This window comes from Sceloporus occidentalis, unplaced genomic scaffold, assembly GCF_023333645.1.
Source record: "Sceloporus occidentalis isolate IW3139 unplaced genomic scaffold, rSceOcc1.0.p SCAF_9, whole genome shotgun sequence".
NCBI classification, from domain to species: Eukaryota; Metazoa; Chordata; class Lepidosauria; order Squamata; family Phrynosomatidae; genus Sceloporus; species Sceloporus occidentalis.
Genome location: NW_028316989.1, coordinates 9,936,117 through 9,948,133, shown reverse-complemented (window position 1 = coordinate 9,948,133; position 12,017 = coordinate 9,936,117). Strand labels below are relative to the sequence as shown.

The following is a 12,017-nucleotide window of genomic DNA, read 5'->3' as shown; positions in this document are numbered from 1 at the left end:
GGTCTCATCGACTGGCTATCACAACCTGCTGTATGTTCATTGCCAAATTCCGTGCTACACCTATTTAAATGGATCTAAATCACTGAAAGCTACATCTCCTGAGGATGACTTCATCTCAAACTGAACACTCTCAAGCTTCTGACAACCTTCCTAGGAGGCAGTCCCTTTCAAAGTTTTTGTTAGATATATGCAGGTGAAGTTCACAAACATGTAACACAAAGGACAGGACAGTGGACACCACTCTGGAAAACTTTTGATTTATTTACACAGTAAGGCCATACACACAATGGTTAGTAGCAGTGCCACAATCTGGCACTATTAGTAGAGCAGAAATTCAAAAGGAAAAAGCATTTTCTGCTACATGGAAGGTTCCCTTGCAATTATGCAAAACAGCAAAAGGACAAAAGACCCACTCAACTTTCTTAAAAGAAAAATTAGCAAGTCATTCCCCTTCATTTTGAGGATGCTTTCTTTTCTCTTTTTTAAAAAATAAAACTGCACAGGATTAGCTATTTCTGTGTGTGCAGAAGAGATCCCGGTTCAGCTCCTAAAAATTCACAGCCTTGCTAATCAATGGTTAAATATTTGATCAGAAACAGTGCACTTCTCCTCTGCATCACAAAAATGTCCTTGGAAGTCGGCAACCCAGATGGTGGCACAGACTGATGGATCCTGGGAGGGAAGCCAACAACCAAAGGCCCAAAGGATTGCTCTTCATTATCCTGACACTGATCTCCACCTCAGAGGGGACTGTGATGATCAGGCCTCTATAGAGCAGCCAAGTGGCTGGAGGAGGAAAAAGCAAACCTGATCTGGCTTGCTCCTCTGCATTTATAGTAAGTTTAACATGCAAAAAACAGGAAGTTATCTTCTTCCCAGTACACAGCTATATAGATCATCTGATGCTGCAGATCAAATTGATGTGAAAGAGGCAACTGCAGCAATCTCAAAAGTTGGCAACCCAGGCAAAAGAAACACAGATGTCAGGAAAATGGCCTCCAGATATGCCAATGACTGCTCAGTCCTACATATGTTTATTCAGATAGAAGGACTGAAGGACCTGTCATACTCCAAGTCAAAAGGTGTCAATGCAGGCATACTATTCTTTGTTCCCTAATGGATTTTTTCTTCTTCTTGGAAGCAGTAGTGGGAAAACATAGGAGGATTAAAAAATGAAGATGATGACATCTGGGCATACACACCTCATAAAACTCTATTAATGAGGCAGGATGGTTGCCCAACAAAAGCATCATTTTGAAGCACCTCGAATCCCCATGTTCCAGGTAAGCATGCATATGAGGGCTGCAGCCAGGCTGTGTAACATAATCCAAAGTCACAAAGCTATGTAACAGAAAGTGATATGGACATGTTCCTTCCCTGGCACGTACTAAAAGCAATATTAGGGCAGAATAGGGGTAAGTTGTTCTTTCTTTCCCTGTGAGAAGACTGTCATAACACTTCTGAGGACTTCCCTTTGTTGGTGGACAGAATCAGTTGGAAGAGGAATAATAAACCATCCTCTTCACTGGCCCAGTGCCTATCCACAGAAATCCTTTGTAACTGGAAGAAAGCATGTAATCAAATCAGGCTTCTTGACTGATGCTGAGAGTGCCAAATCACTACCAGTTTACATCCCTGCTTTCTCATCCCAGCAAACTCCTCCAGAGGAAATGCTGGAAGAAACCTGTCTAGGGGACAATTTGCTTTCCTTTTGTACACCTTTACCACATTTCAATCATTTCCATGTTTTGGGGGATTTGCTTTCCCTATTTTGCATGGTTAATTCTTCCAGTACTTGCCCCTTGATTCCATTCATAATGGGAAAGCTTCCTGACCCAGCAGGGTCCTGGATACCCACTTGAGAAGGCTGTGTGGCACCAGTTGCTCTGGCCGGATAGTTGATCAAGTTGGACATGCAGGCCCCTGCGAAGAAACAATAGGTTGCAATTACTTTGGGGAAAGGTTGGGCATCTTCACCATACTCAAAAGGAGTTATTGTTCCTCTCTACTGACATACCAGGATTGCTGAGAGAAGCTTCAGGCAAAGCCAGATTCCACCTCTTGACAACTTTAGAGTGGGAAAAAGCCTTTGCGTACATACAAAAATCCTTCAAAGGCAGATGCCTTGCAGGCTTACTTTAAGTGTACACAAGGGCAGGTTTCCCCTAATGCAGGGCTTTGGCCAATGGATTATACCTCTCAGAAGCATGGATTCCCTCATCCTTACCAGAATAAACCCACAGATTCCCAAACAGTCACACTGGTTCTGATCAAGAACTAGCATGCTTTTTATTGTTAGGAACTAGGGTTGCCAAGTGTTCCTTTTAATACAGGATATCCCTTATTTAATGGCCAGACATCTTGTCTTTTGTAAGGCTGGCAGGTGTCCCCTACTGGAGGGTTGGAAAGCTTTTCCTTTTATAGAGACTGAACAACAAATGCCAAAAAAAAAAATCAACTACTTTGTGATGTGAACCTGTCATAAAAACCAGAAAACTGGAATGAAAGAGCTGGAAGGACCAATCTCCTGCTCAGTGTGTGCATCGTGTAGTGTATGAATGTTGACAATATGTTAATTTTGCAGAGAAACATTAACTACATTAACTGAAATCAATACTTTCATCTGGAATTTAGGCAGAACACAAATTTATTAATAGCTACTTCTTGACTGTCAGCTCTATCTGTCATGAATTTCAACTGTCCCTTATTGCTATTTTGAAAAACCTGGCAATTCTGTTATAAATAAAATTTAACCATAAGAGTTGCCAGCATTTTAATTGGGCCTGATCCTTTGCCTTAAAAGATGCAACAGCCTTGCTATGGCATGAGAGTAGGACTTTAAAAAATGGACAACACTGAGACATGGACTGACTGAATCATTCTAATTTGAGGTGCTTGAGGATATGTATCAAAGATGCAAAACAGCACCAGCAATATAGGTGGCCACATTAATGTAAAAAGGGAGGGTCGTGAATTGAAATAAGGAATAGGTCTCCAATGCCTTTATTGGTTGTGTAGAAGCAATGCCTGCTGAAATTCCCTCTTTTATACAACCATTAAATGGTCATGAATCCTGTCCTTTATCTTACCTGCAGCCCTAAGAACAGGGATGAATATATCTGCCAGTTTCTTTTTCTTTCCTATTTGAATTTTGAAAATCCCAAATGCTTTCCATCTCATTTATGAAGTAATATATGAAGAATTGCAAGTTCTTGTTAAAAACAAATGAAACAATATCCTCAGCTACCTGCACTGTGCAAATTAAATTGGCACAGCTTTTCCTCAGTGTGATAGCTGTGAAAAACATTCCAGCATGATGTGCCTTGTACTAGGACTTTAGAGATCAGGATTTAAATCCCCATTTGGACATGGAAACTGGTCCACCTTAGGCAAGTCACCATCTCTCAGAGGAAGGCAAAGGCAAACTCCCTCTGAACAAATGTTGCCAACAAAACCCTGTGATAAGGTTATCATAAGTTGAAAACAACTTGAAAGCACACAACAACAACAAAACTTTAATTGAACACCCGTTGTTTGTGTTAACAAAAGTCCTGGCATTCCAAACTTGTGAGTCCTGCTTCTATCACATCACTAACAAGGTACCAGGCAAGAATTTCCCCCCCAATCCTATTTGGAGACCCTGGGACTTCAGTTGGGTCTTTCACATGAGAAGCAAGTACTCTACTGTTGACCCACAACCTTTCCCAACTTTCTTCCATATGTACATAGACTGGCCTGTAGCTCAGTCTACAATATGACAAGTGTTCCCTAGTGTCAGTGAAACTATTCTCCATTGATTCCTTACAAGGCTGTCAAAAATATCTTCACTGCCTCTCCATGTAACCCCTGAAGAGCATTGATGGGCAACTGCCCTGATTCACAAAGGGAATCCCTCATCTATACATTGGGGAGTCAGGTCACAGAATAGCATAAAGTAACCAAGAAACAGCTCTCCCTTTAATCCAGAGTGAGGATCTGATCTAAAGTGAATATGGCAGAAGGCACGAGTCACACAGCTTACTTCCAACAAGCATGACCATCACTAATTGAACCTCTCTTTCCTGCTTGCTGAGGCACAAAGGTGTGGGAGGCCATCAGTGCCCCATCAGTCATGCAGAGCATTGGAAATCAATAGATTCCCCCCCCCCCCCATACACACACCCATATGATCTTGAAGCAGCTTGCAAATGCTGCCCTAAACCTATTGAGCCTTTGGGTGTCCACAGGTCTGAATAAGAAGAGTTAACCCATTTGCTTAAGAGCAATTAACTTTGAGCAATATCCAAGAAAGCTTGGTGTTTGCTGAAGTGATGCTGACCCAAATCCTTGAAAGCAGCCTGCTCAGGATGGCATCATAGAGCAAACTTTCAAATCTGGGTCATGGAGAGTAAGAATAGCAGCAGGAAGGATTTAAAAAGGATGTCTTTCAAAAGAAAGATGCTTGTAAAATCCAAAAAAAAGCAAGGTATGTGATGAAGTGTAGGAGTGACAATGACCCAAATCTCCATGATTAACACAGTCAGGATAGTGCACAGAGCCAGATTTCAGTTCTGAGTCAGGCAAGGTAACCTGCTGCAAGAACAAAACAAAGTTCATACACCTTTAATAACAGAGGAGAAAGGGGCATTTTAGAAGTTGTGGCAGCTTGCCAAGACACAGTACTGTAGGGATTTGGAAAGTGCCACCTGTCACCGTTCTTTTGTCCGTGCACTTCTAAAATGAATAAAAATCTCTAAGCTCCAGAGACTGGTTAGCCCTGTGCTACAGGGTACAATAGTATAGAATAGATTATTTGTCAGGAACAAATGAAGCCAAAGCAAAGCAGAGCAACACAAATTCTCCTATTGGCTGTGTATGGCTTACAGAGACTCTAGGTAAATGGCTGTGCTGGAGGGTAAATTCTGGTAGAGTATATATATATATATATATATATATATATATATATCATTTTTCCCAAGCTCTAGAACCTTCCTACCACAGGTCACTGGTCAGCCTAAGGTTAGGAAGATTGAAAACAGCTTTGTACCAAGTTGGATAATGTGCACATCTTTTGCAGTATAGTCTGGTCTGAGTTGTACAAGCCAACAAGGGTCTCCAGCGGAAAAAAAAAGTCTTTCTAATCACTATCTACCTGATCATTTTAAAACCAGAGTGGTTTTAAAATTCTGGATGCAAAGTACAAACTCACTCACTAAACTACAGCCCTCCCATAAAGTTAGACTATTTAATTTGGCCAGCATCATCTCTATCTATGCTGGGGAACCTGTCGCCTTCCAGTTGTTACTGGGCTGCAACTTCCTTTTATCCCAATGAGAAAGAGCACTGGTCAGTGGTTATTCAATAATCTCTGGAGGGGCATCCACTCGCTTCTATTGGTCTGCTTTGATTGGCATCAGCTTGCTTTAGGGAATTTTAAAAATACTTTCCAGTTGATGTGGACATGGGACAGAATGGACCTGTCTTTAAAAAAAAACCTGTGGTTTAAAATGAAAGTGAAAAAGACAGTTCAACGTGGATTCAGAGCTTGGAAAAGTTACCTAGAATACCCAAACGCCACACTGGTTGGATGATCTGAAGTTTGTCATCCAAAAAGTAACATTTCTAAGATCTGCCTGAATCTGGTATTGTCTCATATGTCAGTTTGGCAAAACCTTAGGTGACTATCCACCCATCCCCATCTGCATCTCATTCCCTCCAGACCAGAGTAACAGCACTTGCCATTTCCTCCTTGCAAAGCAGAAGTAGTGAGTGGCTGGCTTTCTCCCAAGGCTGTTGTCCTTCCCTTTCTCAGTTTAGGAGTGGAGTTCCAGTTCTCAGCCTGCTGTGTATACTTGGCTTCCATTTCATCCACCCAATCTGTGCTCCACTCCCACGCAGGAAGGGCTTCTGATCCTGGCTTCTGCTGCACTTCCTCTGAGCTCTCTGCAGAAGTGTGCGGATGCAGGAGTCCATCAAGAGGAGATGCAGAAGGCAAAAAGTCTACAAGGAAAAAGAACAACCCTCTTAATTCACCCCAAATTGTCCTCAGTTACTACTGGTATAAACGGGTGTAAATGTTCCAAAAGGTTACTCAGCCTCTTGCAAAGCTAATTTCCCCATCATTTAATGTAATATTTTGTGGGGACCCCCACAGTCCCCCACTTTTCTTTAGGTAACAAGTACTTGACTAAACTACAAACCCCAGGATTCCACAGAAATGGCCAATATCAAACTGCTGAAACCATGTGCTTTAGATTCACTCTCAAATAAACCCTTTTAGAAATGTATCCATATACATTGCTTGGAGAAGATGAAAACCACGGCAGTTCTGCCTCACTGCTATTTCCAAGTGGCCATGGACAGTACAGGAGCCAAACTAATTCATTCCTGCCCTTACCAACTTCCCTAATGTGCTGCTGCTGATCCCGGGAGTGCCTTAGATGTAGTCCACTCTGATGCAAAACACAGAGATCTGGCTGGGAGCCAAAGAGACCTGTCTAGGACAAACATGCTAAGCCTTGTTTGATCTTGCTATGGTGGCCTATGTGGGGGAAATAAGGAAAGTCTGTCTCTCATTCACCGATGGAACTAAGAAGAGCTTCAAAAGAACTGGTTAGGGAGGGAGTGGGGAGAAAAAAATCTCCTGCCCATATTTGAGGGGAAGGTGAAAGGAAGTTGCTGTCTGGCTGTTTGCTCAGGGATTCTTGGCATGTTTGTGCCTAGAAGCTCCCCACCCCTTTTCTGCATCTTTTTGCTTGCTCCATCAATTTTGTCATTTACGACTCTTAAAGTTTGCTATACAGGGGGAAAACTGGAAACAAAAGCCTCATTCTAACAGCAACAGAGAGTTACTGCAGTGATAAATCATGCTGCACTTTCCTGGCCGTCTGCCTTATTATGAGGAACAGAGATTGAATGGAAGTGCCCAGAAGCTGAGCAGCAGATACAGAATAAATCAATTCATCTGTCGGCTCTGGAGGGCAGGGAGGATCACTCTGCCTGCAACTGAACTCCACTGTCCTAGGGAGCATCTCTGGGGAGGTCAAAGGAAAAGATAGACTCTGCTCTCATAATGCCCTGGATTGCCAGCTAGTGGGCTGGCCAGAGGGGTGTGGCGGGGGGGGGGGGGGCATTCACTGGAAAACCTGATTGGGATGTTTCACAGCAAAGTGAACTGACAATAAATGATAGGTTGGAAACAGCTAAGGCATTACGTATCTCTCCTAGCCCTCCTACAAGAGCCCATTCAATCAAAATTAATGAAACTGTCCCAATAATTCAAGAAGAAATAATTATAGAAGATGCTTCCTCACTCTCTAGACCAGAGGTGGGCAACTGTGGAAAGTGAGGGGGCTGCATTAGCCCCCCAGGAGGCCTGGGAGGGCTTTAGCCCCCACTTCACCTGTTCCTGCAAAAAGAAAAATCAGTTTTATGGCCCGATATACCATCGAGGAGACACTGAGGTATTCTCGTCATATTTTGGAGCTTTTTGGGCAAGCAGAGGGCATTTGGGGTCATTTTGACCCCTTCCACCCAAATTTACAAAAAATTTGTTTTGACCCAGGGAGGGGACAAGGATTCTAAACATGGTGGAAATGTCCTTCACAGCCCCTATATATCCTTTTGTGGCATTTGGGAGCAAAAAAACCTTTTAAAAATTATCCCTGGGGGCCACAAAAACAATCCTGAGGCTACATATGGCCTTTGGGCCGTACCTTTCCTACCATGTTCTAGCGTAGCCTATTGGCCAAACTTTTGTTACCCTAAATACTCTCTAAGTGTGTGGAAAGCACTTTTGCCATTTTTTAAAAATCCCTTGGGCCTTTCTTGGTCCATATGAAGCATTTTAAAAACAGGAATTGACTTCCCAATCACTTTCAGTTGTAAAGAAAAAAACTCTATTGGCCATAACCTCTATTGACCATACTTCTATTATCCTGCAAAGGGAATAAAACATCTGAGCACAATCTTGATTTACATGAAGATCAGCTGGGATATGAGGAAGGCGGATATTACCAGTCAGTGCCTTGTCAACCTCTCTCTGAGTCATCCCAAAACAGAAACTGTCGACCACCACAGCCAGCGCCTGGGCAAAATTAGCATCCATGAGGAAGGAGCCATCGGAGGAGCTGATCAGGCTGCAGCGGGTGCTTGTTCCGTTGTCTTCTGAAACAGAGCCCCAGCCATTGAGGAGGGAGCCACCCAGCGAGGCCTCATCTTCACTCAGGCTGGACAAGGGTGTCCGGCAGAAACCGTGGAAGAACTTGGTGGAGTGGCCTCTGCTTTCCTCCATGTTGGGGTCATCATCGTCATTTTCAAGGAGCTCTGAGGCCAATGGGCTGCAAATATAGCCATAGGTATGAGGTGAAGTGAAGGTCCGGGGAGTAGCAGAGATGCTGTCATTCTGCTGCCTTGAGGGAAAGCCGACAACACTGGCATTAAAAGTGGACAAACATAATAAAAGTGCCATTATAACCTACAATCAGTATTGCAGCTATGGATTTGTAGCCTACAGTTACAAATCTGTAACTGGCCTGTATTCAGTATGCAAAGGGATCTTGTAGCATTGACTTTGAGATTAACTGTGTGAAAGAAGTTGTAGTTTTTGTAGACTTAAGTCTATTTCCTCCAATGACTCATACCTACTTCCTCAAATTCCTCAGGCCTAAATCTATGAAAGCTTATGCTACAATGTCTTTCACTCAGCCAGTCTCAAAGGTAAGAACCCTTTGCATACTAGCATTCCAGACTAACGTGGCTATAGCTCTGAATTCTACTGGTCTGTATACAGTAAAGCTACATGGTCTTACTATCAAACTGCATAAGAAGAGCCAGCAGCTGGATCAGCTGAAGAAGATCCATTCAGCTTCTGATCACAAGGAGGATGATTGTTCTATCCCTCCATTAAGAAATGAACCTGCAACAATCAGAAGCAGAGTCCTGTCACAAGTCCTTGCTTCAACCTCAGTCACTGGTGAGAGGGCATGGAAACATTCTCCTCTTTGCATCCCAATGGGAAGCTGAATGAAGTTCTTTCAGAAAATCCAATGGCTAGCTCTTAAGGTGGGCTGGGGTGGTGGTGGTTGGACCAGGAGAGGTTTCTTGGTTATGTAGACATCACTAAGGACTTGATCATCACGCCGCCTGACCAACAGCACATTGGGTGGTTTGGTGCCACGTCTTTGGCGCAGCCTGTAGACATGCTGCACCAAAGAGCCACAGAAAAGCCATGGTGGTGGCTAGTGCACCATTTCCAGAATGTGAATTGAATTTGGCAGCGGTAAACTGGTTTTTAAAACTGTGCAATAATCTCATTGGTTGCTATTTTCTGCACCTTCTCCTGTTTCTGCATGGCTTCCAAGTCCCACCCAAGAAATGATCAGAGATGTTCTTAAGATTTAGCAAAGCAGAAGTAGGAGTGGGCATCCTCAAAGCATTTTCCTATGCCCATCTGTCTGCCTAGCCATTAAGCCCTTCTCCTAAACACACATGAAATCCCAGATGCAAATGGCCTACGTTGGAGCTCTGCCATAGTATTTGAGGGCAAAGAATGCTGCCACTGTTCTTTTAAAGAGCAGCTCAAAAGGGAAGGGCTGCTGAAACCACTGGCTGTGTTGGAGACATCCAGAAAGGAAACCAGCAATACAGAGGTTTTCATTTAATTAGCAATTTCTGTGACTCTTCATTTCAGGAATATATCATCGTATTTAAATTACAAGGTCAGCCTCAGCACATAACCTCCAGTTAGCAAGTCCAGCTATGTTTCTGCCTACTTCACTCTCCTTGCTTCTCCTACTTTTCAGTCCAATTTTAGTCCTATCTATAGTGAAGCAAGCCTTACAGTCCTGATTTAGTAGGAGCAGTCTTGATTCATCTTCTATTCTCCCACTTTTTCAGCTTTTAAAATGTCCCAGTTTCTCTCTTCTTATTTCACTTTCTTCCTTTGTACTCATCTTACTTCAATTGGTGTCAACTAAATTTAAAATGGAGGAGTCGTTTGCATTCAGTTAAACTAACAGAGTGGAGAGAAGACGGTGGGACAGAGTCTTGCCCTTCTCAACCAATCCAAAGAAAACTGCTACAAGCTGCAACTCTTCTGGCTTGTGTGTTCCTCCTCATTAATCCCTTTTGCCATCTTGACAATCTTGACCATACTCTGATGTTGGCTGGCCACATGCACTGAAGTTTTCATCTGTGAAATGTTGGAGGTTGTGCTGAAGTCATTGGCATTGGCAATTACATCAGTCTTGATTAACAAGGTCCATTAATTTCAACTCTAGCTGGGGCTAAAATTAGTTTCAGTTTTACGCTACCTCACTAGCTGTTACCTACTACATTGGCAAGGAATCCTGCCACACATAGCCCCCTCTCAGTACACTTGGCAGTTTTAGACTCTGAACTCAGTGGCCAAAAGACAATTACCCTCTCTAAATGGTAATGTGTGTTTCTCCAAAATGCGGTAAGCCAACCCTAGTGTATTTTGGGGCTCTCTTGCTAACTTTGCTGATTGGAGCCATGGATGTGTGTCCCATAGTCCTTCTCAGCCCTATTGGTTCCTTCAGTTCTGGACCCCCCCCCCCCTTTTCTAAATTATTCTGTTCCATTTTAAACTGTATCAAGTCCCCTCAAAATCTGAACTGAAGGCAGATTCAGCAGTTTCTGATGGAGGGTTTTATTAACAGAAGATGTGAAGCTGGCAAATGAATTCAGGTTACATTCCAGAAGAACATTCATGTGGCAAGGAGAATCTATTTTTATATATATAGGGTATAATGTATGTATGTTTAAGTGCTGGTTCTTTGCCTCTCTATAACCACAGTTCATTCCAAATCTTCCCCGAAGGAGTTAGAAAACATTCTGCAGTCAGTCTGAATGCAATTGACAGGATCAAAAATTGCGGTCAACCCACATCCTGCCCTAAGGCCCACAGGTTTCAGAAAAAGCAGCTTAGCATTAAAAGGGAGAGGCAAAATGTCCTGTTGAATCCACCTCTGAAGTAAAATGCACATAGAAAGCTTTTCAATTGGGGCTCTTTTCTACAGTGCATGGGACTACCAAGGCAGAACTCAGAAATTTCCCTTTCAAAATAAACCAGTTGTAGTTATAGTTGCAACTCCCCCCCCCCCAAGATAGTTAGTTACAATTTAAATACAAATTTAAAAGAACATTCTTTAATTTCCCAGTTTTTAAAAGTAACTAAATTTTCACTTTACATTAATGTAACACACTCTCCTCCCATTCATCTCAGTGCTATTTCAACACCTACAACTCAAAGCACAAAATCAGTACTTGGACTACATAACAGATGGTTGGGGTGACTGGAGATGTAGTCCAATACACCTGGAGGATTTTCTTGTTGTTGTGTGCCTTCATGTTGTTTCCAATTTATGGCAGTCCTAAAGTGAAACTATCATGTGGTTTTCTTTGCAAGATTTGAGGTTTCCCTTTGCCTCCCTCTAAGACGGAGAGAATGTGACTTGCTCAAGGTTACCCAATGGGTTTCCATGGCTGAGTGGGGATTCCAAGCTTGGTCTCCAGAGACATAGTATAATGCTCAGACCACTACACCATGCTGGCACTGGAAAGTACCACATTGGATAAAGGTTGGGAGTAGACTAGGATGGGATTTACACAGACCTACGGATGTTGCTGAACTGCAAATCCCAATATTCCTCACTACTGGCTTTGTTAGATCGGGCCTCAGAGGCTTGTACTCTGGCAAGAACTCCAGGTTTCCACCAGACAGTCAGCAGAATGATGGTGTGTCCTGGGACAAATCAGATTTTTCTGTTTATCCAGCTGAGGCCAAAATTAATCCCAGCCTCATTCCCCAAAGAAGAGCGAATTATTACATATATGTTTTGTCATACAGTTTAGAATGTGGCTTGGAGTTGGAAGGCACAGCAACTGGCATCGTAGGACTGACTGAGGTTTGTTAAACATTGCAGAGAACATATTAAGCTGGTAAGCAATTGGCCTGGCTAGGATCTAAATGGAGCTGTAATTATCTTAGTGGGATCAATGTGCTTCCCGTAAAA

The 12,017-nt window shown here is 42.9% G+C and overlaps 1 protein-coding gene across 3 annotated transcripts in view; it reads right to left on the bottom strand.

The window, feature by feature from the left end:
• Positions 1–241: 241 nt before the first annotated feature.
• Positions 242–12,017, bottom strand: part of ROBO4 (roundabout guidance receptor 4) — a 50,519-nt gene continuing 38,743 nt past the window's right edge. For 2 of the 3 annotated variants that reach the window (XM_089538106.1, XM_089538107.1), the window contains exons 18-20: positions 7,996–8,390; positions 5,719–5,979; positions 242–1,923 (exon numbers count right to left, since the gene is read on the bottom strand). In XM_089538106.1, the coding sequence (XP_089394232.1) occupies positions 1,736–1,923; positions 5,719–5,979; positions 7,996–8,390 (844 nt within the window). In that variant the 3' untranslated portion in view covers positions 242–1,735. Of the gene's footprint in view, positions 1,924–5,718; positions 5,980–7,995; positions 8,391–12,017 lie in introns of those variants that run through there. The other variant, XM_089538109.1, reaches the window with a different exon arrangement.